Here is a 27,410-nt window from a genome sequence, read left to right as displayed (position 1 = left end):
GCGTTGCAGCCTGCACTGAGGCAGGAAACACCATGCTGGAGCAGGAGAGAGTCACATAGCACAAGGAAGGGGAAAGAAGGGAAGCCCAGCTGGAGGGTCACTGTGCTCAGCTCCTTCCCAAACTTAGAATCAGAGTCACAGAGTTGGAAGGGACCTCCAGGGTCATCTAGTCCAACTCCCTGCAAAATGCAGGAACTCACAACTACCTGCCGACCCACAGTGATTCCCCCCCCAACCAAAAATCTCCAGAATCCAGTCTGGCCTGAGGGAAATTCACCTCCCATTCCACAGTGGCGATCAGCAACTATGCAAGGAAGGTCAAGGAATTAGAAGCGGCTAGCTGCAGAATGCCCCACAGTTCCTTGAATATTTCTGGGGTGTGAGCAGTTCTGCTGTCCAGACTCCAAAACCATGGCACTTTGAGTGCAGTTCTTCAGCAGCACAACAGATCCTGCAGACACAATGCTTGAGACCAGGTTCCAAGGAAGCCTCAGTGTAATAATGAGTCTGCTCACATCAGTCCAGGGTGGGAGAAGGGGGCAGAAGAGGGCTCTTATTACTGAAGTCCAGTGGATTCATTGGCCTCCACCTAATTCCTGGCAGAAGACCTCCACCTTGCAGGCCCTTTCGAACTGACCGTTCTTGCAGGGCCCGCAGTTCTTCTGGGACCAGGTTGGGCCATTCCACCAGGTTGGGCCAAATGTACATTCCTTTGGTCAGCGATCACCAGCCTGTTCATATTGGTGGAGCAAAGTGCTCTTCAGGGGCTATAATTAGTCAGGTAGTCCCTCAAGTACATTGGGCTCAGACTGCAAATGGCCTTAAAGGTCCATACCAGGACCTTGAACCTGTTCTGGAATTCAAGCGGGAGGCAGTGCAGCTGCCTGAGTACAGGCCAGATATGAGCCTTCCAAGGTCATCCTAGTGAGGACCCATGCTACTGCATTCTGGACTACTTGCAATTTCCAGGTCAGGAACGTAGAGCAAGTTGCATTAATCTTACCTGGGGATTGCATGGATCACGGTAGACAACAACTACAAAAATTAGGGGGAAACTCCAAAGCAAGCCCCCCTTTCAGATTGCCTCTTAGATCTCCCACTTTGATCTGAAAAGCAGGGGAGGGGGAGGGGAGGGAAGGCTGGCACTCTGCTGAGCAATCTACCCTATTAGGATTTTGCGATCAGCCCCGCTGCTCTGACAGTCTTCCAGCAGCAGCAGCAAACATGAAATGCAGCATTTTGTCTCCTTACCTCAAAGCTCTTCCGTAATGCGTCGACACCGAGGTAGAAGAGCATCTGCCAGGTCTGCTCCTCCGCCCGGAGCTTCTGCCAGATCCGGTGCAGCCTTTCATAGAGGTGGATGCCCAGGCAGGTGAGGACCTCTTCTTGGGCGATGTCAATGGTCTTGGCATGCCTCTCCCTTCGCCTAGACACAAAGCCACCACCGGTTGTTGTGAGGGGCAACAGGGAGAACGGATGCTCCACCACAGGGCAGGCTAGCGTGCCACAACTCACGGCAGCCAGAGAAGAGCCTGGCACAACCTGGAAGGGGGCCATCACTCAAGCACTGCTACTATTCAGCTACTCTCATTGGCATTTTGTTCTGGAAGAAATCTATTAGAATTTTGGGGGTAGGGAAAGAACTTGCCCTTGTTAAGTCTTTTTTTTTTTTGGGGGGGGGGGGGTCTTTACCTTTGGGACAGGGCAACAAACTCTGGTAGGGATTGCCAATCTGGATGCCAGCCCTGGGTTCTGTCTCATGTCCCCACAAACAACCAGGCCACTGGGCAGAGAGAGGGTACTCTCTCTTGGGGGGGTGTGTGTGTGTGAATTCAGATGTTACAAAGAGGCACAGTTAGTACAAAGTACTGTTAAGCCCCAAGCTGAAATCTTGCAACCGACAAGGACTGATATGTCTGACAGATGGCTGTTAGAGAGGGCTGTGAGTGACCATGTCACTGCTTTTAAAGCAGGGGGTAGTCAACCTGCAGCCCTCCAGATGTCCATGGACTACAATTCCCATGAGCCCCTGCCAGCGGACACTGGTTTATGGTGATGACTGCATGCAGCCAAAGAGTTAAGAAACTCGGGCCTTCTAAAGTTTGCTTGAAGCTCTACAAAGTAGGCACCACATTTGAATACTACGTTTTCAAGTTCTTTTCTAGGACTGTAAGTATTCTTTGCAAATTAATAAGGGATGGTTTTCTCACAATTCTAACTAAGGCTGGCACATGACCTGTGAGCCTTTCTTTTATAAAATGTAGGCCAGGACCCAGAAATCCACACAGCTCATTTCACCTGGCCAAGGGTAGTCAACATTTCTTCCACAGTATTCTCTCCCTTCACTGCACTTGATGGCAAACTGATTTTGAAGCTTAGAGCACTCTTGAGCAGCTGATTAATACCACAGAGGAAAGGTGAGGGAACCCCCTGATATTCAAAAGGAGAAGAGGCAGAAGTCGCACAGTCCTTGCATATGCTGTGGATAAGGACCAAATGCCGAAGCCTTTCATTTAGCTGGGTCAACTACACACAAGATTGAAATTTGAGTATTTTAAATCCCACATTTAAGCCATGCACTTGACAAACAATAAGAGACAGGATCTGCAAGGCACCACCAGTGGCTGCATGGAGTCTGTGCTGTGTTCAGGTTAGAGAGATCCTATAACCACACCCGTTATACCATCACCAAGGCAAGCTGCCATCATGCGTTCCCATGGCTTTTGGCAAAGTGTGAGAAGAACTTCCACAGTTTGATTTTGAAATTTGAAGGCCCAAATGACACACTAGAATTTGGACATTTCTTTCCAGATTCAAGTACAGTGCCAAAAAAGTCTCATCATTATCATGCATGCAACTCGGGGGATTTGCAAGGAAATTACTGTTAGGTCACAGGGGCTCCCAAAATTGCACAAAATATTCTCACACCACCCGTCACAACCAACCATGGAAGTCAATAAGAAGAAAAAGACTGCAAAATGCAGAGCCAGAGGAAAAAGGCCTGTGATCGTGTTGTACATTCATGATTCCAATATTTGATGTATTCTTATTTTATTTATTCATTTGATTGATTTGATGATTTTATATAGCTTCATCTCCTTTGAAAAGTTCAGCAGCTGGTCAGGATAAGTGCAAAACTAACTCTTAACTTGACCCCGAAGGAATAATACATTTACTGAGCACAAGTGCCAATTTTAGCCTTATAGTCTTACTTTGAGAGGATACCAACATGTAGCTTAGTCCACCTGTTGCTTATCTTCATAATCCTTTTAGGGACCAACGGTTTCATTCAGAGGACAACCCACATGCTCGTCAGAAACATTTCTCTTCCTGTCACCTTCGCTATCAAAAGTGTCATGTAAGAGGCTAATCAAGCTTTTTGCTGGAGGCTTCAGTTCGTTAAGGTCTTGCCTAGGTGAGCAATTGCTTGTGCAGGAGGGTGGCTGCATCTCACACAGCTTCCTGCCACTCTGATTGAAACCTAACTTGCCTTGATCTTACATGGCCAAGTTTGAGACACTTTAGGGGCCTGATGTTTATTGAATGTGGCAGCATTGTCGTCTTTGGTATTTGTAGAATTAATTAGCATCTGTTCATACTTACCAAGTTCTTGCCTAATAAAAAGAGTAATGCTTTATTTGAAATAAAATAATTAATTCAAAGAAGTTCTCTGTTCTGCTGGCAAAAGATTCAACAACAGATTCCTAGCACTTCATTGCACTGCAAGAGACAGGTCTCTCTCAAAGTACAGACAATCACAACTGGACTGGCCTTTCTGAAAAGGGGGGGGGGGGACTGCTCAAAGTGGGCAGCCGAAAACATGGAGAGCCGGCTCAGGTCAGAACACGGAATTTATGGCACAGGCCACGAGAGGAGATCCATAGGGGGATGGATGCACCTTGCTCCCAAGGCTCCACAGACTCGGCTCGTGCGTTTCGGCCACTTCAGTGGCCACTCAAGCCCAAAGTGGCCAATGGTGCAGCACAGGGGGGAGGGGCGGCGCTGGTGATGCACCTCCGTGCACCAACTGCCGCACTGCTACCGGTGCTGTAGCTCCCTCCTACGCTGCGGGCCGCCTCGGGCTTGAATGGCCACTGAAGAGGCTGAAGCACACAGGCTACCCTTTTCTGCAGCCCTGCAGTTTCCAGAAGTTATGTAGGGGGGGCTGAAAGAGGGAATTCTATTCACAACTGTTGTTTTGTTCTTTCATCTTCTAGCATGCCCCCTGAAATGGATGTGACTACGGATGTGATGTCCATAGCCCTGTACCTGGGAGCAGCTGGAAGAGGCAGGAGCTGGCTGGCAGAGGAGGTCAAGGCTATGGCTGAAGTGGCAGCTGCAAAGCCTCTGTGGGAGGAGGCAGAGGCTGCGGCTGCAAGGCCTCCGGTGGCAGGGAGATGCAAAAGCAGGCTCAGCCAGTGCCACCGCAAGAGGTAAGGGGGGAGGGGACTGGGTGTGTGTCTGGGAGAGGGACCAGAGAGTAGGTCAGGGAAGCGAGTGGTAAGGGGTGTGACAATCTCATGACAATCTCAAGGTCAGCCAGTGGGCTTCATAGCTGAATGGATTCCCAATTGGGCCCTCCTCTTGTCAGTCTGGGGCCAGGGGCCAATTGTTGCCCCCCCATCCCGGACAAGCACCCACCCCCCAACCCCTTAAGAGTTTTATTTATACCGCTCTGTGGAGCAGTTACAGATGGGGCCATATATGGTCATGTTGACCCACACCATCGCCTAAATGGCCAATGATGGGCTGGGGGTAGGTGGGAAGGGGAGGGGCCCTGGGTGGACGTGTACACGGCTCTGCTTCCCAACCATATTCTGTACACCTGTGCTACTTCTGGGGTTTCTTGAAGCCTGAACAATGTTTTAGGGGTTTCTCAATGGTGCAAAAGTGGAGAAAGGCTGCTCTAAGCACCACCTCACCATGGCTCTCCATTCCACTGGTCTCCAAGCAACCCTCCCCCCAAAATTCCTCCAGCCTTACTTGCAAGTCACAAACACAATTCAGGCCATGAAATGTACATGACTCAGATGCACATCGGTAACGAAAGCGTGTTCATGCCCACCCCAAGGGCGGGCACTTTCGATACGGCTGCAAGGTTAGGAAAGAGACACATGTATATAACACTGCGGTTGAAATATACATTCCGTAATTCAAGAAAGAAAGCAAAGCGCTAGATAGCCCACTCTAGCAAACTACATACTCATACCCTCCTGCAAACTCGGGTTCGGCCCGGCCAAGGAGGTGCGCGATGAAGTCCGTCTCGCAGCACACGTGGATGTGACGCTCGTGAGGACAGCAGCGCAGCCCTTCGTACAGCGCGGCACAGTAGCCCTTCTCCTTGCTGCAGTCCAGCTCGCCTATCAGGATGGTGTAAGCTCGCAGCACTTTGTTTTTGCAGTCGGTGCAAAACCTGTTTTAAAGAATCACCGGGAGGACAGAAATTGGGTTGGGCGGTATCAAGAACAGAAGATGCGCGGCTCTCAGCCATGGAGGTACGAACAGAGAGATACCCCCAGCCCAGCCCCGGAACTGCCAGAAATCGCCTAGAGCAAGGAGACAATGGCACTGAAGGAGCATTAACGTTGGTTAACAACTCATAGAATCCTAGAGTGGGAAGGAGCTCTACAACCCCCGGTTCAGTGGAGGATCAGCCTAAAGTCTCTGTCCCGCCACAGCTTGAAGACTGCCAGTGGGGGGGGGGGGGTCACCTCCTCATTAGCCGCCAATTCCGCTGAACTATTCTGTGAACATTTTCTCCTGATATCTAACCAGTACTGCTCTACTACTCCAATCCAAACCTTTACTCTGCTCTAATAGAACCTCACTAGGAAGTCCTGTGTTCAGTTTTGGGCACCACACTTGAAGAGTGATGCAGACAAACGCGTGTCCAGTAGAGGGTAACAAAGATGGTGAGGGGTTTGGAGACCAAGACGTATGAGGAAAGGTTGGGGGAGCTTGGTCTGTTTAGCCTGGAGAGGAGGTGACTGAGAGGGGATCTGATAACCATCTTCAAGCATTTAAAAGGCTGCCATGTAGAGGATGGAGCAGAGTTGTTCTCTCTCTGTTTCATGGGATTAAATTAATGCAAAAGAAATTCCATCTAAACATCCAGAAGAAGTTCCTGACAGAGCGATTTCTAAGTGGAACAGGCTTCCTTGGGAGGTGGTGGGTTCTCCATCTTTGGAAATCTTTAAACAGAGGCTAGAAAGCCATCTGACAGAGAGGCTAATTCTGTGAAGGTTCAATGGGGTGGCAGCTTAGCGTGGATGAGCGATAGGGTTGTGAGTGTCCTGAATAGTGCAGGAGGTTGCACTAGATGACCCAGGAGGTTCCTTCCAGCTCTATGATTCTAGCCAGTACTGCTCTACTACTCCAATCCTGTGTGTCCCATCCTCTGCTGACAATAGAAACTGTTCCCTGCCCTCTTCCAAGTGACAACCTTCCAAACACTTCAAGAGAGCCCTCCTGTCCCCTTTCAACATCCTGTTCTCCAGGCTGAACATTCCCAATTCCCACACAGCCTTTCCTCACAGGGCTTGGTCTCCAGGCCCTGGATCATCCTCCTCGCTCTCCTCTGCACCCTCTGTTTTGTCCACCTCCTTTTTGAAGTGAGGCCTCCAGAACTGCACACAGGACCCCTGGTAGGGTCTGACCAATGCGGTAGACAGCGCGACTACAACATCTTGCAATTCTGATGTGATGTTTCAGCCCAAGACTGCATTCGGCTTTTTAACCACTGCATTAAATAGGTTAAAATGTTATTTTAAAAAGGAAAAGTCTTAATTCACTTAACTTGCTTTTCCTGTTTAGAATCTGCCTTTTAAAAACAGAAACCACAGCGTGTAGATGCTCACGTAACTTACAAAGAGCACAATTCCCAAGCCTGCATTGGTTCTAAAGGGGATCAGTATGATTTGTGAGTTCGCTTAGGATTTGTGAGTTCGCTTAGGATTTGTGAGTTCGCTTAGGAGGAAATTAAACACAATTTTCACTTGTGTTTGTCAGGGCGTGGGACTTTTAGCAACAGTTTATGGACAGGCTGTGGAAACCCGTAAACTGAAAGCCTGAACCCTTTCAGTGCATTCCCCAGTTAGCCCTGAGTCGGACAGAACCCTCTCCCGTTCGGCCAGACACGGACACACAGGCCAGGGAGGCCCGACCACCAGCTCCTCCGACAGCAGAGCCTGGGGGGCATCAAAACAGCATTCCAAATACTCTGCTGGAGGGTTGCGACTCTGGTTGCGCTTTAGCGAGCACCGAAGCCTGAGATGACCAGCACCGTGGTGCGGAGGGACGGTGTGCTGGCCACTGCCGGTGCCCCTCCTCTCCATGTGGCGCTGGCCGCCTTGGGCATCAGCGATGTGCACAACCCTACTCTGTCACCATGCCAAAGGGGTTCCATCAGTCCGCAGACTTTGCAGCAATTGCAGTGCTGCAAACTCAAATGGCTTCAGATGCCGGCCCAAGCAGTTTCCAAACTCCTAATGGGCTCCTTTTGGTTGCCGTTTCCATTAATAGCGAGACACAACAGAGGAGGGGGTGGTGAACCTGTTTTGGCATGCGGAAGCTCTTTTGTGCAATCCCCAGCATCTCCAGCTAAAATGACCAGGCAGTGGGAGATGGGAAAGACCCTCGCCGGAGACCCAGGAGAACGTCTGCCCATCCAGGCAGACAAGACAGACTGTGGTGGACTGAGGATCTGAATCCCCATAAGGGAGCTCTGTGTCTTCAGTGGCACGCAAGCTCCCCCAGGGAACAGGAGCTGATGTCTGGGTGGGAGCAGGGACCACACCTACCTACCTACTTAAAGCATTCTTCAAAGTGGCATACATAAAACATTAGAACTCAAAACATTAAAATAATAAAATAATCCAATTTATGATTATGATGCCCCTAGAGTTACTTTTTCCCCTGCCCCACCAAAATCACTTCCCAAACCACGAGCCTCTTGCAGCAGAGACAGCCAGAGGGAAGAGCTCCCTAGCCTGCTTGCTCACCTGTGTTTCCGAAGATACGTTTCCAGAGTTTCTAAAAGACAGCTAGAATCGATTAGAACTACTTCGTCCCTGCACTCCTGGGACATGAGCTCCCACACGTCCATCCAGCAGCCCCTATGGAGGAAGGGGGGGGGGAGGGGACAGAGAGACAGTCCGTGTGAAAAGGCTTCACCTGTTCCTCAGGACGTATTTCAAGGTCTGGCAGTACAAGAGGGTCCCACAAGACATCCCCCAACCATTGCAGTTCCATTTACCTGGCTGTTCCCGGGAAGGGTCCATAGTAGAAAATGATCCTACACCTGCTCTCCTTCCTGTCGTCTTCACTATTCCTCTTATCTGCACCTAACTTCTCTGTACTCGGGGCGCTACCGTTCCCTTCACTGGAGCACAGCGTTAAGAACAAGAATTTAACGGCTATAACACATGTGCAGCATGTGCCCTAAAGTTTTAATACAACTGAAAACAGAGGGGGGGGGGGGAGGAGTGAGCCAGCTGGACAGAGAACTGGCGGCAACAATAAATCCACTCCCTTTTGACAACTTTGGTTTACTCACAGTAGTGATGTCCGATTTTCGTGGGGGTTTTTGTGCACTCTATGTGCCCCTGTGGAAATGGAGGCCTCAGCTGTGCAAGGCTCATAACTGGGGAGGAGGTCTGTTTTGGCACATGACGGAATAACATTAGTGCATTTGTTTTTCCAGTTATAATGCAACATTGCACTTTTCATAAACTTTGGAAGAGGATGCTCTTGTTGCCTTAAATTTCTCTGGACTTCGGCTTACCCCAGCTCTTATAGAATACCTTGGATTTGCTCATTACATCCTTGTAAAAAGCTCAAGAGGGGTTAAGAGGAGGGCCGTGGCCTGAGCAGAGAGGCAGAACAGGTTGCAGTCAAAGGGAAGTGCAACCATCCTCTTTTCTGGAAGCGAGAATGGGAATGGCCTGAAACAGGCATAACCATCAACTCTCTTGTTATCAAGGCGACCAACTCCTGGCTGGATGGTCTGGCCTAAGCCAGGTGGCATCTTTCAATAGGCTGGCTTTGGCATTCCGGCTCGGAAACCTCATTGCTCCCAACTATGAAGGGGAAAAGAGGTGATCCTTGCTAGACAAAGCCAGGGTTAGACCAACCAATGTCATTCACAGAAGCTTTTTTCCCCCAAGCCATCCCATGACACACTAGAGCAGGGGTAGTCAAACTGCAGCCCTCCAGATGTCCATGGACTACAATTCCCAGGAGCCCCTGCCAGCAAATGCTGGCAGGGGCTCCTGGGAATTGTAGTCCATGGACATCTAGAGGGCCGCAGTTTGACTACCCCTGCACTAGAGGGTATTTATGCTGTTGGAAAGCCCCTGAAGCTAAGCTTGATCCAAAACAACACTGCTATAACTCTCAAATTTCTGGGGAATACAGAAGTACATTGTTACACCTCTGGGCTGGTCTCTCTCGGGTTTACATGATCTCACCCTCCAGTCTGGAGATGGAAATGAAGGAAGCCGGGTCTACAGTTCAAGTTATCTGGCCGCATACTGACCAGGTTACAAGTTGGCTGTGCCACAGGCAGAAGAGAAAGCAGCGCATGCCAACAAAGAAACAACAACATCCCCACAGGCCACTTCTTCCTACGCAAGCTAGCAGGGAGCCCTAAAGATCAGGCCAACTGAAGCCTCACATGAAATACCAGCCCAAGGGCTAATCCAGGGGTGGTCAAACTGTGGCCCTCCATATGTCCATGGACTACGATTCCCATGAGCCCCTGCCAGCAAACGCAGAGCCACATTTTGACCACCCCTGGGCAAAACTGGTAAGGCTATATTAAAAGAAGCTCGTGTGGCCTCCCAACACTCAAAGCTCCACCTACTGGACTCCAGCGCAGGACCAACAAGGGGGGGCACACTAACAAAATTATTGTTTTAACCCTGTATCAAAAGGGGTGCAATCATCGTTTTAGTTAAAATATTGGGAGCATTGTTTTGGAAACATCTGAGCAATGCTCCCAATACTTAACTAGAACTACAATGATCAGACATGGAATTAAAATGGAGGAAAGGAGGGAAGGCACAAGATCTCAGCACATCTGCACTTTAAAAGGAATGTTGTTTTTAGTCGGAGTAGGCCTGGCCTCCCCAGTTAGGGCCCTTTCAAGGGCAGGTGCGCCATGCGCCATCTGGGGAGCACTCCCTACCTCCCACCTGCAGGATTCCAGATTCTGATATGAACCGGAGCACTGGGATCTGGAACCTTACCAGGTCACCCTCAGTCCCAACAGGGCTAGCCAAGTCCAGGTTTTGCATCTGATGGCAGCTCGAAGGGCTCTGAAGGAAGCCAACCTCAGGGGGACTCCTACCAGTTAAATGTAGGGATGCCAAAGATCAGGGTCACAGGGAAATTAATCAGCTGAAGGGCAAACCTCTGTGTCCAATCAGATTGCGATGCAATAAATAGTGCCTGGCAGCAACTCCTGAAAAGAGAACCAGCTGGAAAAAGAAACCTCGGCAAATTTACAGGTAGCCCAAGGCAAAGAGTGGCTCCGCAGGGCTGTTTTGGGACAGGGAAATGGCATGGGACCGGGAGAGGATTGCAACCCCTCTGCCCTCAACTGGGATCCAAACCAAAGCCCCACTCCCCCCATCGCTGCGCGCACCTGAGGATTCTGTGTTACGACAGAACCCCCAAGTGCAGAGCACTAGTCAAGAGTTATAAGGAGCATGACATACAATGTGGTAGTAGCAGACAGTGCCACCAAGTGACAGCTGACTTACAGCAGCCTCAAGAGACATTCAGAGGTCATTTGCCATTGCCTGCCTCTCTGTCATACCCTGTTATTTCTTGGTGATCTCCCATCCAAAGATGGAGCGGTGCCAACCCCCCCCTGCCCCCCTCACTTAGCTTCCAAGGTCTGATGACAATGGGCCATCTACTGAAAGTCCTTCATCCCACACTGCCATTCTCAGAAACACCTACTAACAGCATAAAGGTTCAAGGTCGCTGGAAGAAGGCAAGTGGAAAAGGACAACGTCCAAGCCCTGCCACAAGAAGCTACCAGCTTTGGCTTCCTGTCCTGAGTGCCTGCAAATGTTGCAAAGTGAGGAAACTCCTGCCCTGGGGAACAGCACCCAAGGAGCGTACTCAGGGGACTGGATTTGACAGCCATTCCACTTCCCACAGTACACAACAAGAAGAGTCCGTTCACAGGAGGAGGGGGGTATATTTAGGCATCCCTACAGCAGCGTTTTACATTGGCTTGGGACATTTGCTGGCGACATAGAAGTCAAGAGTATAAAATAAAAATAAATCTCTCCCATCTTTCCATTTTTCAACCTTACTTTTCAGCAACTGGCAAATCAAGCTGCAGGAAGGTCCAATGCATATTGAAGCACTCCTTTCAATAACTTAAAGCATTTATTTTTATTTAAAAAAAAGAAAAAAAAAGCTACTTAAGCTCAGCAAACTTACCCCAAAGGTTTGGGTTTGTGCGTGTCAAGGGAGTGCAATTGACATCTCTTGTTCTTCTTGCTTTTCGGAATTGCATCTATCATTTCATTTAATTTGGACCTTTAAGGAGAAAAAAAAAAGCATTGCAGAAGCTGGTTCAAGTTACTGCTTGGCAAATGTCTTTTGGTAAGGTGGTGTAGCAGAAGAAGAAATCAATCAGGAGTCTAGATGCATTTATCAGTTCTGTGAGCTCTTCCTCCCTCCTCCCCAAATTCTTTTCTTTAATTATCTAATTTTTCTTTACTGAAAAAACAGCTGTATCTGAGAGTGCCTCTGGATCAGAATTCTGCAAGTACATTTTGGCATTTTACTCCAAGTAAAGTTTCCACCTTCAATGCGAATGGCCAAGGACAAATTCTTAGGACTGACCACGAGGGACACAAAATGAGGTGATCTTCTTCCCTCCCCAGCAGAGCACATACCACGCTGGGATAAGGCAAGCTAGGTCTAGAAGTCCTTGCCTGATTTCAACCTGTGTGAGCTCACCCTCAAGAGCAATACTAGAAGGCAGAGCTCCAATCACCCCCTTCCTTTAGTTTTCTCAAAAGTCCTTGCCAGCATGCAGAACAAACAGAGCTTACCAGCAATGCACAGTGGCACAACTGAAACTTGGGGCGTCTCCTGGCTTTTTGGACATTCCCAGAAACAGGGTATCAAGCCCCATGGCAGGGCACAGCAGAACGCCGGTGGGCTTGAGCCAGAATAGCAAGTGATAGCTCAGGCAAGGAGCCGGGCAGAGAAGGAACGAGCCTCTCTTCTTTCCCACCCCACCCCACCCGCTGTGCTTCCAGGCGCATTACTCTACCAAGCTTACCCATGCACATAGAAAAGCGTATAAAGCTTCTTTGCATCCATCATGCAGCTGCGAGTGACGGAGAGGACTCCCTTCGGCCCAACCGTGAGGGGCTCGAGGGCTGGATTCCCCGACTCCACCAGCTGGGAGAAGAGGCGCTCCACACTACGGCGACAGCCAACACATGGGACAAGCTGAGAAAGTGCACTCAAGACTTCACGCGACGTCACCATCATGGCAAGGTTCATGTCCTGCTGTTTGAGCAGGCTGTGCTGCTTCAGCATGCTGTGCCGCTGGAGGGAGAAAGGGAGAGGGGGGGTCAGAGGAGGGCACAATGCACAACCCCATGCACTTACAAGCAGAAGCCAGGGCTCCCAACGGAGGGTGCTACCGGGGCTTCTTAAGTGGCGCCCTTCATGAGGTGCATCAAGTCCAGCGCAAATAAAACTGTCCTTGGACCACAACAGTTGAAGTGTGATGTTAGAGACTAAGAAGGCCCCAAAGGAAAGGAAACAGAGGGACTTGGTTTGAATGGTTGACACACCCTTTGACTTGCGGTGTCCACTGGCATATGGCGCCCACGGCCACGAGTTAAAGATTTCCAAGTACGGTGATTATAATGAGAAAAGGTCTAATGATCAGAGAGCTGATGGGATTTAAAAGGGTTAGAGGTAAAGTAAAATAATAATGTAGCAATATTCCAAGTAATGGAATCCTAAGTTAAAAAATATGATGCCCGTTCTTTGCTCTTTTTCTTTTCTATTGTGTCCCACGATTTAAAAAATATTTCGGGGGGGGGGGGAAGGTGCTGTTTTCCCACAAGCTTCTTGTGGGGGCTTTTTGTTAAAAGAGTGGGCAAATCCAGAGCAAGCATCTACCTAGCAGCTACCAGCCAGCCATGAAAGAAAAATTCAGCCCCTGTGTGGAGGGATGAAGGTCGTGTCATTGTCACCCTCTACACCAGGGGTAGTCAAACTGCGGCCCTCCAGATGTCCATGGACCATGTGAACACTGGCAGGGGCTCCTGGGAATTGTAGTCCATGGACATCTGGAGGGCCGCAGTTTGACTACCCCTGCTCTACACCTGCTTTGTGAGCTGAGCTTGGCCGAGTGGCGGCACTGATCCTGGCTGCCATAAAACGCCTCCAGCGCTTTCAACTGGAGCTGGCCAATCTGAAGGGGTGTACTGGCTTCCATTGGAGGCACTGCCTGTGACCTAACAAACCCTCATGGCCTCCCAGAGGATCTCCTCGCCCACTCCACAGATTCAGTTTTGCCCTCCTTACTGTCCACCCCATTATGGATGCAGTGATGCAGGATGGAATGGACCACTGCTAGATATGCAGCACACCCTACAGGGCCATTTGTAAGAATGGTTGTAACATTCCCCCATCACTGAGACCTTCCTTTTAACGGACAGGTAATGTTTCATGGGTTTTTGACGATGCAGTTTTAGTTCACAGGTTTTAGCGTCTGTGATTTTAAAACTGACTTTATCAAAAAAAAATTTAGGTACATCACCTTGAAAGTGCCCTGTCCAGGCCTCACAAGGGGCCTCACAGCCCATGGCAACCAGATTACTCTGTTAATTCCACAGTTTTAAGTCAAAGCATGAATAAACCCACTTTATTAGGTCCCACAATATAAGTGAAGTGCATTGTTTCCTGGTTGTTCTGTGGCAGCAGCTGTCTAAAACAAGAAGTTGTCCCTGGGTTTAAAATAAAAATACACATCTTGTCATCTGCTGTCTATTGATCCTGGCTTATTTTCTTACCCATAGCTGGCCATGTTTACACACTTGATTGATTCATGCTGCTGATTTAACACGTCTTAGAAAACAATGACTGCTGCATTTCATTGAATCATATAACTAGTTGTATTGGTCCACCTTTCATCACTTAGATTTTCTTTTGGTAGCCCCTGCAAGCTTATCTAGAAAAACAGTGCATACAACAGCGTGAATACATACACACCTGAATGAACTGTTTTAACTGTGCTCCATTATTCTGATGTCCATCAAGATTTAGCACATTATCAGGAAACTCCATCACCATCTGCATGAGAATAGAAAAGCAAGACTTTTTCACACAAAACATCTGAACTCTAATGAGCTTCGCTAATGGCGAGTCAGCATTCTTGAACATACAACGGATGCAAGCCACTCCACGCTGCCTGCCATCCAGCAGCCTGGACCCAAAGGAGTCAGAGAACGGGAGACTCTCAAGAGTCACACAAGTCAAGGATGCAGCCAGGATTGTGCTACAGCCTTTGTGTATGTTCTGTGGACATTCTGGAAGCTACAGTGAAATGCAATTTAACAGTCATGGAGAAATCTGACTTCCTTGAAGAACAGCTCCCCTATTCTCGACATTCAGCACCCTTTTAAAACAAAGTTAAGAGCTTGTTTACTAGTCACACTTTTTTTAGTTAAAGAAAAAAGGATTCCTGCCATCCCTAGCTGAGGCCTCACTTACGGCAACTTGAACTCAAATGCTCCTTCTTTCTGAGCCCCGGCTGAATAAGATCTGGGCTAGGCATCTGGCCCTCCCCTTTCAGCAGGTGGCACAGAGCCCAGGCCTGGCCACAGCAGCAATCCGGAGGGCTTTCAGCCGGAGGGGAAAGGAGCCAGCAGAACAAGCACCAGCCCAGGCTATCCCCGGGGCAACTTTGTACTGGGAGGCCTCCTGGGGCCTGCATTTTTGGTTAAATCTGTATTGTTTGCGTGTTGAGTTGCTTTGAGAACAGCACCACACCCCCAGAGTGGGGAGGGGGGAGCAGGATGCAAATAGTTAAATAAGTACTTGAATTTTAATATTTGCCTTCCCCAAATAATTAAAACCTTCTTATTCTCCCTTCCCTCTTAACCAGGAGCTCCGGGCTTTCCTTGTGGACACAGCCTGTCCCAAAGAACCTGGTCATTCTCCTCCACCACCAACAGACTTCTTCAACAGTCCCTAAAGGGTCTGGGGCCCTCATAACTTTGGAACCGCTTCTTCCATTATGCCTCCCAGAGAATCCTAACATCCAGAGAACAGAATTTGCTCAGGGTCCCCGGGCCCCATAACTGGCCTGGTGGAATGCTCTGCCTAATGCGATCAGGGGTCCCACGGCACCTTCATCGGTTCCAGAGGGTCTGCAAGACAGAGCTGCTCCGCCAGGCCTGTGGTTGAGGCCAGGAAACAATACCAAGAAGATACCGGCTTCCTTGTTCAGATGAACACCTGCAGTCACTACTCCAAACACCCCAGATGGCCCCAGCCAGTAGTTTATCATAACTGTTTATACTAGATTCAAGTGGGTCGCCGTGTCGGTCTGAAGTAGGTGCTGTTTACTAATTTGCTACTAATTTACTCTCTCCTTACATCTGTAGTCTTATGATCCCTGTTCCATTGGCTGAGGAAGTCTGCCTGTGCACGAAAGCTCACGCCTTGAATAAATCTTTGGCGGTCTTGTGCCATTGGAAACAAGTTTTGTTGTGTTTATACAAGAGGCAGACATTGTTTTTTTAATAATTGAACTGTAAAATTGAAATTAGTAATTTTTAAAACTGATATTTAATTACTGTAGCTTTAATCTTCTTGTAAGCCGCCTTGAGTCCACTGGGGAATGGCGGGGTAAAAATCTGACAACAACATCAATAAATTCGGCCAAAAGCCTTATGCAGAACCAGACTTTTAAATGTCAGCCTGCTTCCATCAAGCCTAAAAGCTCGAAGCAGCTTGATTTAAACACCCTGAAGGTGCTGTGGGCAGAGGCATTGAACCTTTTGTACGAGTCACTTCTCCCACAGACACCTCCTTCCAGGACATCCCTGCCAGCCAGGGCCACAACAGGAATCTGAGTTTGGCTTCAGAATTCCATCTATGGCCCTCTTTCCCCCCACCCCCAGCAACATTTTACTACAACCCCTTCAGTGAAATTTTACTTTACCCCTTCAATGAAATAGGTTAAGCTCAGAGAGATGCAAAACCAAAAAGGGAATGAAAACTCAACCTTAACAAAATCAGAAACAAAATCAGAGAGTGCAAGCCTCCTGACAGGTGCTTGCCCAATCTCCTCCCAAAAACTTCCAACAAAAGAGACTCCCCCACCCTCCGAGGCAACCTAGTCCATCTACAAACATCCCTCACTGTCAGAAATTGCCTTCTAATATTTAAGGGGCTCCTCCTTAAGGAGTAAAAACAGCGAGCCAATAGTTTAGTTACATCAGGGGAAAATAGATTAAGAGTCAAACTTTTGGCCTGAGAAAACAGATAAGACCACAAAATGCTCATCGCTTAAGGGCATAAATTGTGCAACACCAAGGGGATAGGATTACTTTGTTGTGGATTTATCTCTGCAAAGAAAAAAAAATGCCACTTGCCCTTTGTACCGTGCAAAATGTGAGCCAGGTTAGCCTCCCGTTGTCAAGGGTGTTCAACCTATTAATTAAACGCATCAGGGCTACTTCAAGTCAGTGCAACTAACAGCAAAGTGGATGAGAGACACAACACAAAACAGTCAACTGTCACAGGCCTCACTAGGTATGCCAGAAAAAAGTTAACTGGAGGGGGCTAGTTATTAGAACAGCCTCATGAAAATGAAATATATGCTCCATAAAGGACAGTCCGAGAACTATAAAATCAGAGTCCAGGAGCACCTTTAAGACCAACAAAGATTTATTCAAGGCATGAGCTTTCGAGTGCAAGCACTGGAAAGCTCACGCCTTGAATCAATCTTTGTTGGTCTTAAAGGTGCTCCTGGACTCTGATTTTATTGTGCTACTTCAGACCCACACGGCTACTCATTTGAGTCTGAGAACTGAGAACCAGTTAAGGAGAAAAGCAACTGGGAGGGAGGAATCATCCGGACGGGGGAAATTTCCACACTATCTCCCTTCTCCTACAAATCTTCACAGGCCATCCGTCTGTGCTGAATTAAAAAGCCACTGGCTTTTGCCTGCTTTCCAGATTTAATGTACTCCCCCCTGACCCCTCTGCAAAGCTCTTGTTAGGCCAGACAGCGCTGCTAGGACCAAGGTCTACAGGGCCATTTTCAAAGCAGGCCCCACAGCATCACTGAACCAAGCAAGGGAAAGGGATCCAACAGCTTAATTACAGCACAGGCATTACAGAGCAGCCGTCACACAAGTGTGACAGCACAATGACTTGAGGGAAAAAGTCGATTCCCTCCAAGTGCCAATTTAGGAGGATATTAATTAAACAAGCGACTCCAAGGTATAATGCCTTCTATTCCTGTCGCTGCACACCACAACCCCACAGAATTACTCTAATTGGTATAGCATTTTGTGACCGTTTATTTGGCTCCTCCTTTGTACATACCGATGGCTAACGGGAGCTGGGTATAAAGCAGAAAGTCTGACATTCAGAAATTCACAAATATCTAGATCTTGAGGAGAAAGTACAACTACACTTTGGGAGACTCTGGAGAAACTGGGGGAAAGATCCAGCGGGATGGGCGTTAAACAGTGTCTTAAAAGTACAGCCTTGCCAACAGCTCTAAAGGTCAGCTAAGAAGTACAAACTCCACAAAGCACACCTAAGCAATACTTTAAACGTGATATATATAAAAGCACATATACCTTGGGATGCCATGCAGCAGAGGCCTGACTACACTTTAGAAATAGGGGAGGGAGAAGTTCCCTTTGCTGCAACTCTGAGTGGATTTAGGCTTCCTTTTCATGTATTAACAAGCACACTTTGACAAACATTTTAGGAGTGCAAAGAACTGAAGAAGAATTCTTTTTATATACCCTGCTTTTCTCTACCAAGCAGCTTACAAATGCCTTTCTCTTCCTCTCCCAACAGACACCCTGTGAGGTAGGTCGGGCTGAGAACTCTGACAAACCTGCTCTGTGAGAACAGCTCTAATGGGACTGGCCCAAAGTCACCCAGCTGGCTGCATGTGGACAAGGAGTGGGGAATCAAACTCAGTTCTCCAGATGAGAGACCACCACTCTTAACCAAACACCAAGCTGGAACCAAGCAGTCAGCACTCTGATGGGGATAAAGCAGTCATTTTTGGCCACTTTGTTAAGAAGCATCCCCAGACAAAATCGCCAGTCCTCAATGGTTTTCAGAAGCATCCCTCTGTTAACCATTTGCTACACCCAGAAAGCTTAAAAGGAAAGAACCAACTCCTTCTCCAGCTCCAACGCATCTTCATCAGATGATATTTGCCATAAGCTGCGGTGACCAGGCAAGTGATAATTCACAAGCTAGAAATCAAGTGTTGCCATGTGGGATCTAGACACCAAAACCAAAAAGTAAAGGGTGAAGGGGGTGCTTATTGCTGATAGCATTAACAGCACTCACATAGCTGTGTTCTATAAAGTAGCGATCCCCAACCTGTGGGCTGCGGACCACATGTGGTCCTTCAACTAATTGGAGGTGGGCCCCGAAGGACGCCTTCACCCCCCCCCCCCAGCCCTTTACAACACACTTCATTGTTGTGGCGTGTCTGTATCTTATTTTGAAGGGATGTTTAAACATTACCATAGCAATCAGAGAGCATTAGGGCAGTGGTTGAGAGTAGAGGAGTAAACCCCCCCCCCACCGGGCCTCAGTAAAAGGTGTTGAGTGGTCCCCGGTGAGTGGTCCCCGGTGATAAAAAGGTTGGGGACCACTGCTATAAAGCAAATGCTGGCAGGGGCTCATGGGAATTGTAGTCCATGGACATCTGGAGGACCACAGGTTGACTACCCCTGCTATAAAGCACACAAAAGAAATGAATTACCTGGGAAGTTTTGCATGTTGTACTTTGGAACCAAGTGCTAGAGTCTGAGCAGCAAAACTCTACAATATGCCGGTGACAGAAATACAGCCTTGTGTGGGTTGCCTAAGTAATAGAGGCACAATTCCTGGGGGAGAGACTGAGTGTGAGGCACGGCCCATCAAAACTTATGAGCTTCATTTGGGAAAAAGCTATCACATCTTTACAAAGCACCAAAGGAGAACTTGTTCCTATAGGGGGAAGACTGTTGCGCCCTCATCCAGCCCAGCTCAAGGCGCACATGTACTCTGAGAAGATTGCTTCCTGCACCCCAAGCATGAAGTGACCCTGGCCATGGGCTTGCATCCAGCATCCTAACAAATTTCAGGATCTCTTTGGGGATCAGTCACTTTGACCCATCAAAACGCACGTGCTGGCCAGGAACTCCATTCAGCAGGCATGTTCCCACTGCATGCCTGCCTCAAACAAACATCCGCTTTGGGGCGATCTAACTGTTATGATCACAGACGAGGGCTGATATCCCCCACTTACCCACGAAGCTTACTGGCGATCTTAGTTCAGTCACTCACACAGTCCAGCCTACCTCACTGGGATGGTTTGAGAACAAAACAAAGGGGAGGGGGAAGATGCGGGGATGTAAGCCTGAGTTATTTGGGAGAGGAACAGAATAAAAAACACAAGTTTATCACAGAGCCTCCTCTCTGTGCTTCCTCTTGAAACTTCAGAACACCCGAGGAGGGAGAACAAAAACAAATAAACTGGCATAAAGCTGCTTATCAAACAAAAGGTATTAACCTACCCTAAAGAAAAGCACATTGCAGACTGGTATTCACAGGCAAGAATTTTGCTACCATGACTTTAGAGTGAACTGCCCGTGGAATTACAGTTTTTGGTGAAAATTAAGGGACTCCCTTCCTCTTTGTGCCTCTTTTTTGACTGATTGAAGACACACTTGCATGGTCAGGCCACAGGGTTGGCAAGAGCTGTTTTGCCCACATCTGTTGACCTCTTTCTCCTGAAGTGTTCTCCTGTCATTACCAGGACAAGAAAGACACTGATTGAATGCACCCTCCCCACAAAATCCTCTTTCCTGAAAGGTCTGGAGGATATGTCTTCCTACAGGAGTGGCATGACTCCTTCAGAAGGGACCTAGAAGAGTGACACTGGCTTGGATCCTAGAGAGCATGTGAGTGAACTTTGGACTCATCCAATAAGCTTGTGCCTTCGACCTCAAAGGTCCTGCAAATGAATTAGAAAACAGAAGGCCTCTCTGGTGGAGGTGGCACCATGACCAATGGGCAAAGGCCTGGAACCTTGAGACCCCACGCCTACATCATGCCTCTGGCCACAGCCACCCACCTACACTGTGTGGCACAGCCTCAGCCCACAGTCAGGCGTGTTGGGTCACCCTTGCTTGGTCTGGCTGCTGAATTCCTTGGCACGTCCCCCGATATCACAATTCAGGTTCACTTCACTGCTAGAAAGGACAGAGATACTCTCCTTCCATTTCCCCCTTATTTTTGAAAAATTTCACCGTGTGCAGAGCCCAGTGTAAAAGGAAATCTTAACTGGGTCCCACAAACTGTCACACTTCAGTACTTCCAACAGAGCAGCTTCCTTCCAAAAGCAGCGAGAATCCCTTGCCCCACTGACTCCACTGCAGTTGTCATACCTGAGGAAAGGGCTCAGTGGCCCACTTGGCCAGGCTAGACTATTGCACTTGTCAAATGCTGTGGAGAGTAGATGTTATTTCACCAGTGGTGGCCATAGAAAAACAAAAGCTGCTACTCAAAGGGGGCAGAACATTCCCCCCAGTTGGAATGCTGGTCTCTCCCCTGCTGGACATGCAGCAGGCACTGTGCTGCTCAGCTGTGCAGAATACAAACAGCTTCTGGAGACTAGACAAGGAAGTCCATGTAAATGAGGCAAGTTGGGTTCTCCCACCCTGCTGGCATGCCGCAAACCAACAACACAGGTATGCAGAGGCAAGTGGGTGAGCAAAGTTTGATTGCAATTTGCAAGGCTGCCTTAAGAACAACATTGTGCAAATTCAGACAGCTGCATGAAAGAAGTTCCATGTGAAAGAAGCCGCAGACTTGTCACCTCTAAGCCATTCTAGAAGGGGAAAGGCTCTTCTGTGAGGAACTTCCACCAAGACCTCCGAATCCCAAAGCTAGGAGACAATGTTGGGAGGAACTCTTGGCCTATATGCCCTATTATGGGCCCTCTGGAAGAACTGGTTGGCCACCGTGAGAGACAGATTGCAGGTCTCTAAGTGGATCTGATTCAGCAGGGCTCTTCTTACGTTCCCTGTAGGAACCATGAATGAAATAGCCCTGTGTCCTGAAAGCACAACAGAAACACTAGTCGATAACTGGGACTGGATACCCTTATGAAGTTACTTTGCATCCCATAGGAAGTCAGGATATATTTGGTTATAACACAAAATATGTGTTTCCATCACACCTGTAAGCAAAGGGCTGGAGTATCCAAGCCTAAAATACAAACAATGGGAAAAATTCACAATGAAATCTCAAAAGCCTGAGAAGGGCTCAGCATCACAGCCGACCACAGGGTCTTCAAATCTAGTAGCTGTAATTGAGTAAAAACAACTCCAGTGTCTCTGCTCTGTTTTTAATACAGGATGAAATTCAGACACCTCAGAATTATTTGTTCAGCATTCCATTAGACTTCATGAACCCAGTAGACAGCCAGCGTGGTATAGAGCAGGGGTAGTCAAACTGCAGCCCTCCAGAGGTCCATGGACTACAATTCCGATGAGACCCTGCCAGCAAATGCTGGCAGGGGCTCATGGGAATTGTAGTCCATGGACACCTGGAGGGCTGCAATTTGACTACCCCTGATATAGAGATTACCCTGTCAGGCTAGGATTTGGAGATCTGGGACTGAATTCCCATTTGTGCCATGGAAGCTTGCTGGGTGGCCTTGGATCAATCACATTTACAGCCTAACCTACCTCACAGGGTTACTGTGAGGATAGAGAGAACAATGCAAGCTACATTGGGTTGGGTCCCCATAGGGGAGGAAGATGTGATTTAAAAAAGTCAAAACAGTAACAGAGAAATGGTGTGCTGTACATGATGTCGGACTAGAACCCAAACCTGGGTTCAAGTCCCAGCGTGGCCATGATGCCCAGCAGATGATTTCTGATAATCATTCTAATTCAAGCTACCTCATAGGATTGTTAAGAGAGGACGAAATGCTGGGGGCAGGGGGACATGTATGGCAGAATATGTATGGATAAATATATTAACTTGAAAGCCCTTGAGTAAGACTGAGGCATTCACAATCCTGAACAAGCATCTTTTTTTCTACAGCAGGATCTAAAAGGATTCTCAGGAGAACACTAATGTGCAAGTGTGTGCCCTTAAACTAGCACCAAAGCTCTATAATGCAAGGGGCATTTCCCATGCACCAAAAGCAAGTGAGGGCAGGACTTGAAAAGGTTGAGCCCAAGCACCCCACTGCAGTACCAGGCAGCCCAGCACAAGGACCCCATCCAGTTCACCAGCCCCCTGTTCCATTAGCCTGACCTAAATGTCTCCCCTCCAAGCAGAGGTCAGAGGAAATACAAACAGAGCAACAAACAAGAGCCAAACCCAAAGCTGCAGGGACAGAGGTGAGCAGCAGCAGAACTACTTGTCATTCGGTGTGCAGTTATGGCTGCCACAACTAAAGTAGTACAACAAATAGGCATGTGCGAGAAGATTTGTAAAAAAGCAGGGTCAGGGAAACAGTGAAGCACAAGTCTTAAAAAAAACTCTGAGAACCATGTTGATGCTTGAAGGTCAGAAAATCAGAACTAAGATTTCTTATGGAGGGACGGTTTCAGGTACCCTTATGCCCCTCTCCCTAAGAATTACTGAAACAAACATTAAGTAATCAGCTCACCAAGTTATTGTGCACTGAAGAATTCATGCAGCAGAAATGGTGCAAAAAATGCAAAAAAGTTCCAACAGGCTTGAAAACGCCTCTAAAATAAACACTGTCTTTGCCCCCAGGCCTCAATCAAAACTCAGAGCCATGACCATCAAAAAGCATGCAGGACCAGCAAACCAGGCCCCGAGAGTTCATGAACCAGCTTGGGACAAAGACAGTCAACAGAAAGAGGCAACTAATGCCATTACTGAAATTAGAAATCTTTGCTTTGCACGCACAGGAAACAACACAGAATGCCTAGCCCTTCTTACAGACACACAGGTTCCAAAATGGCTACGACTATCTCCCGGTTAGGCCTTTTTTTGTCGTTGTTGCTCCAATAAGGGACATGGTAAAGAAGCAAGTACATTATGTGCGTTTAATGCAACGCTGTGTACCAAAGCTCACCAATTACTGCAACTGGGAGAAGTCCAAGGCGGGGCCCGAGGCTTTTCTAAAGGCTGGGGAGGGGGGGGGGCTCGCTCCAGAATTGCAACACACCATCTGCGTGTGTTGCAAGTGCACAATGCACCGGACACAGAGTTAAACTTGCAAAGCAACCACTCACCGTCAGGGTGTCATCGATGTAAAGGGGAATCTGCCGCTTTTCAAAGAGGAATTCTTCTTCTCCGTCTCTGCAAACTGCCACCAGCCGCGCCATCTCTGCTGCTGCCGCTCCACTCGCTTCTTCCTCCCAGCTTTCAGCCTGAAAACAGCCAAACCCCAGGGCAAGTAAATACATGCTGCAGTTCCAGCAAAGCACTTTCACCAGAAGAGGAAAGGCGCCTGCTTTATTGTGCTGAATGATTCGACACAGAGCGAGAGGCAAGGAATCCACTGGTGCCTGCCTGCCTGCCTGCCCTGGATGAGAAGCAGCTGCATTTGGGCAAGCACTTGGGAGGACAGAGGAGAAAATTGCTGAGCCATTTCTGGAGTTGCTCAGTTAGAAAGGTAAGTATATTTTCTTCCACCATTTAAACTGGAGAAGTGAGAGGGCATGGTGTCAGACACATCAGGATGCAACAGATGTTCCTGGGCCCAACAGAAACCTGAAAGGAGTTTTTTGCATAAGAAAGCAGGCAGGGGCTGGAGGATATTCCCCCCCCCCCAGGTAGATCATTCCAAATTCTAACCTCAAAGGCAACAGTTATCCCTTGCTTTAACAACTTTGCTTCCTTCCACCAACATCCTAGCCCAGTAAAATCTAAGAACACCCCAGCACCATAACATCCGCAGGGCAGACATTGCAGATCCAGGAGTGCAGCACTGGCTGCTGGAAAACAAACCCTGCAGAAGCTTTTAACACTGTTTCCCATTGGCAAATTGTCCCCCTTCCACCCTCCAAGTCAGGGATCCTCAACCTGTGGTCCTCCAGATGTTCATGGACTACAATTCCCATGAGCCCCTGCCAGCAAATGCTGGCAGGTGCTCATGGGAATTGTAGTCCATGAACATCTGGAGGACCACAGGTTGAGGATCCCTGCTCCAAGTAATAGTAACTGGCATCAAGAAGAGTGCATCAACAAGAGAATCAGAATTCATGCATGACGAAACTTGCCAGTGGAATAGCAACACCGCCTATGATAGAAGACAGAAACTTAACTGGTGAACAACTTAAGCTTTACAACAGGACAAAATGTGAGTCCAATGGCACCTTTAAGACCAACCTAATGATTTTTGATATATGTAATTTGTTATGCAGTCCCTCTTTTTCTTTTGTGTATACATTATCTTGTTAAAAATATATTATTAAAAAAGATCCTGGATCTGAAGAACTGTGCATGCACACAAAAGCTTATACCAGAATTTAGCTTTGTTGGCCTTAAAGGTGCCTCTGGACTCACTCTTTGTTCTTTTACTTCAGACTAACATGACTACCCATTCTGAATTAACAGGTAGAGATGGGGGAAGTATGTTTTCCACTTATGTTTTCCATGTCATTTTTTAATGTCTCCCTCAGAGCCCTAATCCCAGCGTTCAGAACACGATCCTGTCCCTTACAATGACAAGGAAATACACCAATGAGTAGCTCGGGTAAGTGAGCATTTAAACTGCAAATTAATCACAGCCTGAAAACCAGCAACATTTGCCTTGTAAAATACATGCCACTTCTTAAAACTGCACCCACACTAAAACACAGGCCTTCATGTCCAAGACCGTTACAAATTAAGGTGTTCTCTCAAGTCAGAGCAGAAGACAGAGGCATACTTGGCCAATGGGAAGTTTCTTTTTTTTCCCCCCGACCTCGGAAGGATGAAAGGCTGAGTCAACCTTGAGCCGGCTGCTGGGATCGAACTCCCAACCTCATTGACATACAGCATCAGACAGCATTTCTGTGGCTTACCACTCTGCGCCACAAGAGGCTCTTTCTTTTTTTATGTATTAGCCACAATTAGGACTCTTCCACAAGACCAAGGACATAATTTACATATGAATGCTACTCACATGGAAGCTATCTTCCATGCATGTGCACATATGTGAACCCTAACCCTTGGGCCATTATAAAGAAGGTGAACTTGGGTTTCAGACCACGTGATATGGTTGACCATTCCACCCACATGTATCTTTACAAAAATATCCTCATCAGGGTCATTATTATTATTTTTTATTTGATTTATTTCCCACAACTCCTGGCAACCCCACACAAAACATAACAGTATAAATCCCGTTAAAATTACCCCTGGCCCCAAAACAGTCACCAACCCCCACAGCACTAAGGCTGCCTCCTGGTGTACCAAAGGGGCCTCTGAGTGTCAGCAGCAATGGCAGCAATAGTCGGCCTGCTGGAGACATCTTCCGGGGGGGGGGGAGATCTGCTCTTCTAAGCCCCAGCCTCAACCACAGACCTGGCGGAAGAGCTCCGTCTTGCAAGCCCTATGGATGCTGGAAGCTCCCACGGCACTACAGCTCTTCTGGGAGCTCATTCCACCAAGTTGGGGCCAGGACTGAAAAAGCCCTGGCCCTGGACGAGACCAGGCAAGCTTTCAGGGACCAGAAATCACCAGAAAGCCCTGTGGGGGGCATAGGGCAATAGGCAGTCCTTCAGATATGTGGGTCCCAGACCGCGAAGAGCCTGAAAGGTCAAAACCAAAATCTTCAACCTGATCCGGGCCACAACTAGTAACCAATGCAGCTGCCTCAGCACAGGCTGGATACGGGCCTTTCAAGGCGGTCCTGTGAGGACCCCAGCAGCCACATTCTGCAACAGCTGCAATTTCCGGGCAAGGGGAGGCCTGTGTAGAGTGAGTTACAGCGACAATTTTGGAGGTGACTTTCACATGAATCACCATGGCTAGGTGTTCAGGAGACAGGTAGGGAGCTAGATTCATTGAGAACTTTAAAATATCTGTTCCTGTAGATCCTAGGGCATTTGGAGGTGCAGCAGTCTCCAGTTTGTCCTATGTCTGCAGGTAAATACAGAGGGAGGGGTTTTGTTGTTTGAACATTGATTCACAACTGCATGGTGCAGTATACACACATGAGAAATCAAGAACCTGTGGATACTTTAAGTGCATTTTCACTTCCCATCATCCTCATATTCCCCAAGGAAAAAAAGAGATGTTCTAAGGAGCTGCAAAGCCACCACTCACCAATTTGTCTCCCAAGAACCAGTCCATGCTACTTTGGGGGGTGGGAAGGGCCTTTATCCTCCTTTATCTTTTTCCTCCACCACCACCTCCGCATATATTTATTCCAAATCAAAACCAAGCACTCCCCCCACCCCGAATTCAACAGGGCATGCACACAGCCTCCCAAACCTCAAAAGGATTACCCTCCAGCCCAATAGCCCATGCAGATTTAACTCAAGAAAGAGGCTTACACCCAGAGGGGGGGGGGGAGAGAACTTGAGAAGTCATTTTCCTGTTTCGCACAAGGAAATGCAGCTGCACAAGCGCATTATCCCACATGTGTGGAAAGGGTGCTTATGCAGCGGGATTTCCTCTGGCCAAAGTGCAACGAAAGGGCGTTATGCAGGGCGTGTGGAAGGGGGGCCCAAGAGCTGCAGCCCTCCCGAGCTGCCCGCCACGCACATCTGCCGGCAGCCCAACCGACCCCCCCCCCCCCCGACAACGGCCCTGCCTCAAGGGGGCAGCTGGGCAGGAGAGCCCGACGGAGGACGAGGGGGGTCCGCTGAGGGGGGGAGGGAGGCAGACCCCCCCATACACACCGTTTAACTTGGCTTCCCCTCTGCCCCCCCTCCCAGCCCGCCACCCCCTCCCGTCGAGAGCGGCCGGGCCCCACACCTCGCGAGGCGGCGGCGGCGACGGCGGTTATTTGGCCTCTCCCGCTCCCCCTCCCCAGCCCCCCTCTTCAAAGGGAGCAGGTCCAGGCTCGGGCCTCCTCGTCCAGCCTTGGCTCCGCCTTCCTCTCGCGAGAAGCAGGCCGGGTCAGCCCCGCCCCTCCTCTTCCCTTCCCCAACCGCTCGCCCAACCCCGCCCCCTCCCTGGCA

General features: G+C 48.6%; 1 protein-coding gene across 6 annotated transcripts in view; it reads right to left on the bottom strand.

The window, feature by feature from the left end:
- Positions 1-27,410, bottom strand: part of GGNBP2 (gametogenetin binding protein 2) — a 33,849-nt gene that overhangs the window by 6,128 nt on the left and 311 nt on the right. The window contains exons 1-9 of one of the 6 annotated variants that reach the window (XM_077311088.1): positions 27,205-27,338; positions 23,529-23,666; positions 14,263-14,343; positions 12,311-12,582; positions 11,458-11,556; positions 8,255-8,380; positions 8,001-8,114; positions 5,204-5,413; positions 1,252-1,426 (exon numbers count right to left, since the gene is read on the bottom strand). In XM_077311088.1, coding sequence (XP_077167203.1) covers positions 1,252-1,426; positions 5,204-5,413; positions 8,001-8,114; positions 8,255-8,380; positions 11,458-11,556; positions 12,311-12,582; positions 14,263-14,343; positions 23,529-23,621 — 1,170 coding nt within the window. In that variant the 5' untranslated portion in view covers positions 23,622-23,666; positions 27,205-27,338. Of the gene's footprint in view, positions 1-1,251; positions 1,427-5,203; positions 5,414-8,000; positions 8,115-8,254; positions 8,381-11,457; positions 11,557-12,310; positions 12,583-14,262; positions 14,344-23,528; positions 23,686-26,550; positions 27,039-27,204; positions 27,339-27,410 lie in introns of those variants that run through there. The other 5 variants (XM_077311086.1, XM_077311085.1, XM_077311087.1 and 2 more) reach the window with 5 other exon arrangements.

This window comes from Paroedura picta, chromosome 15, assembly GCF_049243985.1.
Source record: "Paroedura picta isolate Pp20150507F chromosome 15, Ppicta_v3.0, whole genome shotgun sequence".
Taxonomy (NCBI): domain Eukaryota; kingdom Metazoa; phylum Chordata; class Lepidosauria; order Squamata; family Gekkonidae; genus Paroedura; species Paroedura picta.
This window is presented reverse-complemented; position numbering and strand designations above follow the sequence as displayed.